General features: G+C 32.6%; 1 protein-coding gene across 1 annotated transcript; it reads right to left on the minus strand.

The window, feature by feature from the left end:
• Positions 1-5,733: 5,733 nt before the first annotated feature.
• Positions 5,734-8,298, minus strand: LOC126885916 (uncharacterized). Its single transcript, XM_050652721.1, has 2 exons — positions 8,189-8,298; positions 5,734-8,087 (listed from the first exon to the last, which is right to left on the minus strand). Exon 2 carries the CDS (start codon positions 7,990-7,992, stop codon positions 6,625-6,627), a length of 1,368 nt encoding a protein of 455 aa, XP_050508678.1. The 5' UTR covers positions 7,993-8,087; positions 8,189-8,298; the 3' UTR covers positions 5,734-6,624.
• Between the last annotated feature and the right edge of the window lie 335 nt (positions 8,299-8,633).

Raw genomic sequence — 8,633 nt, forward strand, 5'->3', positions numbered from 1 at the left:
CAACGTCGCAAATAAATCGGCCGAGACTTCGCTCTCTCGTTTGTCTGTTATCGCTCTTATCTGTTAACCTTATGGATTTGTTTTGGTTAATTTTGTATAGTTTTTTAGCCGACTCACCTTTTAGAATCCCAATTTTTTGCACTACTGATTAGTTTTTGACTTGGTTTTGCACTCCTTATACTTTGGTTATTTGTTTCTCGTTGAAATTCCCGATAAATCGGGTTAATTGCAGCCGAAAAATAACAAGGTATTTGTCTACTCGCTACCGTGTACTAGCGCCATTTTGAAGTTAAAGGTATATAGTTTATGTGTAAAAGTTTGAGTTAACTTTAAACTTCAACAGAGTTGTTAATAAAGCTTTAAAAATAACTTTCGAACGAAATCGATTTGTGGTCGGTGGAAATAAATTATTAAAATCCGTGCACTCAAAAAATAAAACTGATTCTTCAAACATATGCTGCTATTAATATCTTCAGAGCTTGTTGATGGATTTTGATCATAATTTTTTTAAATTGTAGTCTCGTAGTCTTGTAGAGTACGTTATGTACGTAAATCCCCACCTAACATTTCAAAATGTTAGGGGGAGTTCCCCTTATCACTCAGGGATATGAAAAATAGATTACGACCGATTCTAAGACCTACCGAATATACATATATAATTTCATAAAAATCGGTCAAGCGGTCTCGGAGGAGTATGACAACTAACACTGTGACAGGAGAATTTTATAGATATAAATATATAGATGGTTCTTAACAAATAGGAGTTGGTGATGGAAAAGTGTAAATTAAAGGTTGTATGTATTTTTTAATCCTACATCATATAAAATTAAGATAGACAGTTTTGTCCAAAAAAGTAAAAAAAAATATCAGGGGGCAACCCCCCTTATTACTTATGGGTATGAAAAATAGATTAAAACCTATTCTCAGTCCCATAGGATATACTTGTAAAATTTCATAAAAATCGGCCAAGCCGTTTCGGAGTAGTATGGTAACTAACACTGTTACAGGAGAATTTTATGTATATTGAAATAACTGTGAATTAAATAATAAAAGAGGTTAACTTTGACCGTAATTAACCTAGGCGAAAAGTTTTTTTTTGAAAATTTGTGTAAAAATACCAGCTTTTGAAATTCCAAAGTAAATTTACTCTACAATCAATATTAACAAAGCTCTTCAAATTGTTTGCAAGCCAAAAATGACTCTACTTTAGTAAAATGTTTTCGTAGTGACAAAAATTACTTTTTAATGATTTTCTTCAATAATTTGAAAACAAGACCATTGTTATTTCATGTGGTTTTCCACATTCCAAAAAAAGCTCTTTGGGAAAATCAAATTGAATAAAATTTAAACTAATTGAGGAATCGCCTTAAAATTTTTTGACCCGTGTTGAGCTGCCCCCCCCCACTTGCAAAAATTAAAAAACAAATAGCCTTGATTTATGAGCTATTTATGAGCTCTCATATTCCGCAAACTAAAAATTTTGAGCTCGTTCCACTGAGTAGGAATTTAATACCCTAGGCTGAGTCAGCCCCCCCACTACTTAAAAATAGGAATATTGAATCGGTTTTTGCGGCAGAATTACGAGCTATTTATGAGCTCTTGAAATTATATAGTTTCGATTTTTGAGCTCAGCCCCTTCACCCCCAAACAACCCTTTAATTGATTTAACTTAAGAGCAAGATGCTGAGAAAACTTAAAATATATCGTATTGCGGATATAATTCCTATAGCTTATATACTCTAAGGATAAACTATTAAATCAAGGGCATTTCCATTATTGAGCTGCAACCCCTTCGCAAGAAAACCACCCTATCTTCCCGGCTTAAGAGAAAGTTGTATTTAAAATGCGTTAAACTAATTATTTGGCGACTACATATCATTTAATAATTTATAAGCTTCCAAATTACGCGCATTTAGATCAGTAAATTGCAACTTATTTTGTATAGTGCAGTCACTGAAGGTAAAAATCAACGATTACCTTCAAGTTCGGTGAACCTTCATCGATTTTCACGAAAATTGGTCAGTGGTTAGAGGATACGTCAAGAAACAAAGGTGGCATGGTACCACCTTGAGCCTTTACCCTGAGGGTGGATAACGCCCCTTCTCGGGGGTGAAAATTATTTTATAAAAAATAACTGCACAAATCAATAAATGAACAAATTAAAAGCAAAATTTATTATATAAAGTTAATAAAATAAGTCAATACTTTTTAAGTTATTAAAGATCAAAGATTTTAATTATTTGTGAAAAAAATGCATGTTTTGAAGAGGTTTTTTGTAAATCACTGAAAAACTGTAAGTTTTTACAAAAAAGTTAATAGTAGTTTAATTCGCATAGCTTATATTCTAAGAATAAACTCTTAAATCACGCACCTTTCGATTACATAGCTACAACCCCTTCGCAAGAAAACGACCCCATTTTCCCGGCTTAAGAGAGAGTTGTTCTTAAAATAATTTAAATTGATTATTTGGCGACTACATATCGTTTAATAATTTATTAGCTTGCAAAATATACGCATCTCAATTATTGAATTGCCATTTTCTTTCTATAGTGCAGTCACTGAAGGTAAAAATCAACTATTACCTTCGATTTCGGTAAATCTCCATTTATTTTCACGAATTGACAATAACAACTTGGGGTTTTAGCCTGGGGTATATGTCACCCCTTCTCGGGAGTGAAAATTACTTTATTAAAAATAACCCCACAAATCGAGAGAGGGACAAATTGTAAGCAAAATTTGTTATATAATGTGGTTAAAATAAATCAATACTTTTTGAGTTATTAAAGATCAAATATTTTAATTTATGGAAAGAAAATGCATGCTTTAGAGCGATTTTTCATAAATGACTCAAAAACTGTAAGTTTTTACAAAAAAGTTTTCATCACTAAAATTGAAGCTAATAAAAAATATAATAAATTGCTTACTTGAAAAACCTTTAATGTTAATTTAAAGTAAGTTATTGGTAATTAAATGTATATTTTTTTCCGCGACTGTTCAAATCTAAGGGTTCAAGCTTAAATAACGGGAAAAAGATGCATTTTATAACACTTAGGTACTAAATACTTGTCAAAGTACTTAGAAATACCCATCAAAAATAAGATCCAGAAAAAGTTGATAGTATCAAAATCCGCTCACCAATTTTCGTGAAAATGAATGGAGATTTACCGAAATCGAAGGTCATAGTTGATTTTTACCTTCAGTGACTGCACTATAGAAAGAAAATGGCAGTTCAATAATTGAGATGCGTATATTTTGCGAGCTCATAAATTATTAAACAATATATAGTCGACAAATAATTAATTTAAATTATTTTAAGTACAACCCTCTCTTAAGCCGGGAATAAGGGATGGTTTTCTTGCGAAGGGGTTGTAGTTCAATAATCGAGAGGCGCGTGATTTTAGAGTTTATTCTTAGAATATAAGCTATACGAATTAAACTACTATTAACTTTTTTGTAAAAACTTACAGTTTTTCAGTGATTTACAAAAAACCTCTTCAAAACATGCATTTTTTTCACAAATAATTAAAATCTTTGATCTTTAATAACTTAAAAAGTATTGACTTATTTTATTAACTTTATATAATAAATTTTGCTTTTAATTTGTTCATTTATTGATTTGTGCAATTATTTTTTTTAAAATAATTTTCACCCACGAGAAGGGGCGGTATCCACCCTCAGGGTAAAGGCGCAAGGTGGTACCATGTCACCTTTGTTTCTTGACGTATCCTCTAACCACTGACCAATTTTCGTGAAAATCGATGAAGGTTCACCGAACTTGAAGGTAATCGTTGATTTTTACCTTCAGTGACTGCACTATACAAAATAAATTGCAATTTACTGATCTAAATGCGCGTAATTTGGAAGCTTATAAATTATTAAATGATATGTAGTCGCCAAATAATTAGTTTAACGCATTTTAAGTACAACTTTCTCTTAAGCCGGGAAGATAGGGTGGTTTTCTTGCGAAGGGGTTGTAGCTCAATAATCGAAATGCCCTTGATTTAATAGTTTATTCTTAGAGTATATAAGCTGTAGGAATTATATCCGCAATACGATATATTTTAAGTTTTCTCAGCATCTTTCTCTTAAGTTAAATCAATTAAAGGGTTGTTTGGGGGTGAAGGGGATGAGCTCAAAAATCGAAACTATATAATTTCAAGAGCTCATAAATAGCTCGTAATTCTGCCGCAAAAACTGATTCAATATTCCTATTTTTAAGTAGTGGGGGGGGGGCTGACTCAGCCCACTAGGGTATTAAATTCCTGCTCAGTGGAACGAGCTCAAAATTTTTAGTTTGCGGAATATGAGAGCTCATAAATAGCTCATAAATCAGGGCTATTTGTTTTTTAATTTTTGCAAGTGGGGGGGGGGGGCAGCTCAACACGGGTAATTTTTGTGCAGTATATGGACTCTTTGACTCAACTTTTTGTGAAATATAAAAGTCGTAAGGTCACTTTCGCGAAAGTTATAGCAATTTTTTTATTTTCGAAATTTCAGTTTTATTTTGCAATTTTCGAAGCAACAAATGATCGGACCAAAATTAGAAAGCTGCCGTTTTAAACACTGGCTCATCTACTAAAAGAAGAATACTATAAATAAAATATTTAATCATCCTATTTTTATATTTTTACCTGTAGCGATTTAGATGAAAAATTGCCATTTTTGACCCTTATTTGTTAATGACTAATTCTCGTCCGAACTGTGACGGGCATTTTTGTATGTATAATGTATTAGGTACATATTACCCAAAAAACCCATTTGCAACCTGGCTGCTCAAGTGTCCCGACCAAAACCTTATTTCTCTGGACTATGTCGTCTACAACAATATGTTACCAGTTTATAAAATATATTGTATAATTATAAAATATTTTAGGGTTACACGCATATTATTCTTGAGCACAATGTAATATATTATACAAATAAATAAATCTGATTGTGTTTTTAACAAAAGGCAATAAAATTGACGGATTTAATAATAACAAACCTACTGAAACAAATAAATCTAGTTAAAATACAATACACATAATGTTTTGTCGCGGTGTCTGTATGTAGTTCTGTTTCTCAGCGAACGTGAAAGACATTTATCACGTTTTGCAATGTTCATTAGAAATTGTGACAGGGAATTCATAGAAATTCGCTATTATTGTTGTGAACCGAGAATCACATTTTTATTAAGGTTTTTGAAACGGAAAGTAATAATATTATGATATATGATGCTACTCGTTTCGAAAGTAGACAAGATTTATGGGATAAAGTCCATGAAATGTACAATAAGTTCTTGCACTCACTGAGAAGTGTGGTATAAGAAGTATTTTCAATTTTAATATTCTGCCAAAGGGTATAGAGTATAGAGAGTATTACGAAACAAGAAAAAATCTTTCTTTGACAAAATACAAATAACACTTATAATTACCTATGGGAATTTTTAAAGGTTGTTATTTATTTTATTATTATTTTCAAAGGTCTATATTAAAGGAAAAATTATATTGAACCAAATAAGTGAAATAAAAACTTAATTGAAAATCTTTTGGCGTTTTCGAAACAATCCCCAACAAAAAGACGTTGAGGATCAACTGGAATAGCAAATTTTAGCGAAAAACTACTTTATCTACATATTCCCGTTTGATGGGCAAAAAATTCATATAACTGCCAGACTTTTACAAGCTGCCCTAAAAAACAATTAATTTTATTTTACCTTCCTAGCCATCTAAATACCTTCGAATTTTTTTTTTTTTTATTAAGAAAAAGTCGCATCCACCTAATGGTTATTAGCGACGGAACAATACATAGGTTAAACAAAAATGTGGTACAATATAAGTATAGTACAATGGTAAGGTTACATGCATTATCTACAAAAACTTGTTATATTTTATTGAATACACCAACTGTTTTTAAAAATTCAATTAAATTTTTGGTTCTTTATTATTGGCACCCAGAACAGACATATTTGATACGATATTAAAATCAATACGTTCTTGTGTATATTTTTGGCATTCAATGTTTGACAGTTACTTGTGTGTTACACGATTCACAAATAGGTGGTTCAGATCTTGAGAACAAATATGAGTAAGTAAGCCTGGTATGGCTTGGTCGTAGGCGGTTGAAAACTGCTTGCTCATAACAACTTTTATAAACTGTTTTTACTTTTTTTACTGTGTCTTTAATTGGTCTAAGTTTTAAATTTGAGTTTTGCCATTCATCGAGCCAGTCATTTAACACATATTTTTTTAACAACACTTTCAAGTCTTTAGGGGCATATTGTAATACCGTTTCTGAATCCGCACCAGTCACTGCACTACGCGCACTTGAGTCTGCATCTTCATTTCCAAGGAGTCCAAATGAAGTTGACTATTCTACCATTTTGTTGAGATAAGTGAAACTCCAACGACTGCGGGAAAGTCGAAATAAGTGGTACTAAAATTGCAACTCCCTCACTTGCGCGAGCTGTGTTAGTTCGGTCTTTACGAAAGCATGTAAAATGTATTTGCGAATATGGGTTAGAAGATACAGGATTAGTTTCCTGTAGACATATAATTTCGGGACAGTGTTCTGATTGAATGATATTGAGCATTGCTAAGCGATGGAAAAGCCCATCAACATTCCACTGTAAAATTGAGTTGAATGTTATGTTTCAGTTGAAGAGAGTTCACTCTCAGTAGTAGCTTCTTCACCAAGAAAACGTAGCAGTAGGGTTTTTAGCCTTGTAAAACGATATTTTGTGGCTCTGTCTGGAATATATTGATAAGAGACGGTAAGCAAATTTACGAGACCAAGGAAATCAGATGTGAATTCTTTAACAATTTCAATAGGAGATTGGCTGCCTTGAATATTTTCAATAAGCATCATTAATTGGTCATAGCTTAAAATGGACGGTGTTGATTGTTTACTTAGATATGATTCAAGTGATTCGGGGATAGGTAATGAGCGTTTAGGTTTTTTATTCTTTTGAGTTTTTGTTTTATGAGGCTGAGCAGGAAGAAGAACTGTTTGATTATCAACGACATTTTCAACAGGTGGAGATAATGTTTCCTCTATGGTTCGTTTGGTGGAGGGACAGGGTGATTCTTTCGTGATCGCTAGTGAAGTCTGTGAAATTATCTCTATATTTTCGGCTGTAGCAGAAGATTCCAGTGGAGTATTTTCGTTAGTTTTTAAATCTTGGGTTGCTTCAGAAACGGGCTGTATAATTTCCACTGATGTAGAGTTAGAGGTGTTTGGTATGGATACTTGTGGAAATATTTCGGTATTTTTATTTTGATCATTATTAGAAGTTTGGTCTACTTGATTACCAGCATTGGTAGGAGAGTCAGAAGATTGAACAGTAGGGGGAGTTAAGGGTCCTGAAGGCTGAGAAGAAGAATTTTTATTGCTTGGACAGTTACTAGCAATGTGATTTATTTGTTTACATATATAGCATGTCATACTATCCTGCGAAATGAATATTCTATAATTAGTATTATCATAATTCAGAAGAATTGAATCTGGGATCGTCGTGTTATGCGGACTAATAAACACTTGCCTTCTAAAACTTTTTATATGGCTATATTCTGGAAGAGAGGCACTGATCTTTAGGAAAGTGATTGGAGAAACTAAGTTTAGGCCGAGATGTTTTAATTCTTGGATGACTACTTCGTGTGGGATACTTGGACAAACATTTGATAGCACTATTCTTTCTGCAGGCGTTATGAGCCTTCTGGCCCTGACTGTTTCTCCATTTACCTGTATAGAACCATAGTTTGTCATAAAATCCTCAACAGCTTGCTTGCTACTTAAATACATGCATATTCGATTATTAGATAGGCGAGACGAGAATAAGATATTTTTGGGATTTATTAAATTACCTAAAGAAATAAGATAATCTTGCAGTGGTGTATTATTAATAGCGCTAAAAAGTATTGCGTTTTCTTTTCCTGGGAAGAAATTTTGCTGTGAAGCTGCGGTAGAATAAGATTTATTCGCTGGGACATCCTGTATAGTAACATCTGATGACATATTGATAATTTATTTACGGTACTACCGAAACTAATTACTTTCGTTTCCCGCAAAAAACAAAACTGGTAAATTGTTTATAATCCATAAACCTGTGTCTGTTTACAATAACTGGTGTAGTATACAGGAATATAAACTAACAAAACTGGTTTAAATACGCAAATATACGATTAAATAATGTATGTAGTATAAAACTTACAGTTTAAAGTTAGTTTGATCACTTTAACTATAATTAAAAACTGGTAGTTTCACTGGTAATAGACAAAATATCAAGCGCCGAGACACTACGTGTTTACAGCTCATTAACTTTTTCGGTACTCCTCGAATTTTTTTGTTTTTAGTCTGTGTTACTGAATTATGAGTGTTACCAATAAGAATAAAATGTCGAAAACGGATATTTCTGTTAGCATCAGAGACTTATGGTTAAAACAGCCCATATCGCATATCATCGTTCCGTGGTGATTTGTTAGTACGGGTTCTTACGGAACCGAGTTGCACTAGCTAGGTACAAATCTATTATCAAAAACACGATCGCCGAGGATACATTATTCAAAATTTAGAAAATGCTAATAACAGTCAAACGATTTTTGGTTACAACGAGTCATCGATGAACCAACAACTGATGCTGATGAAACGCTGATTAA

Source organism: Diabrotica virgifera, chromosome 6, assembly GCF_917563875.1.
Source record: "Diabrotica virgifera virgifera chromosome 6, PGI_DIABVI_V3a".
Taxonomy (NCBI): domain Eukaryota; kingdom Metazoa; phylum Arthropoda; class Insecta; order Coleoptera; family Chrysomelidae; genus Diabrotica; species Diabrotica virgifera.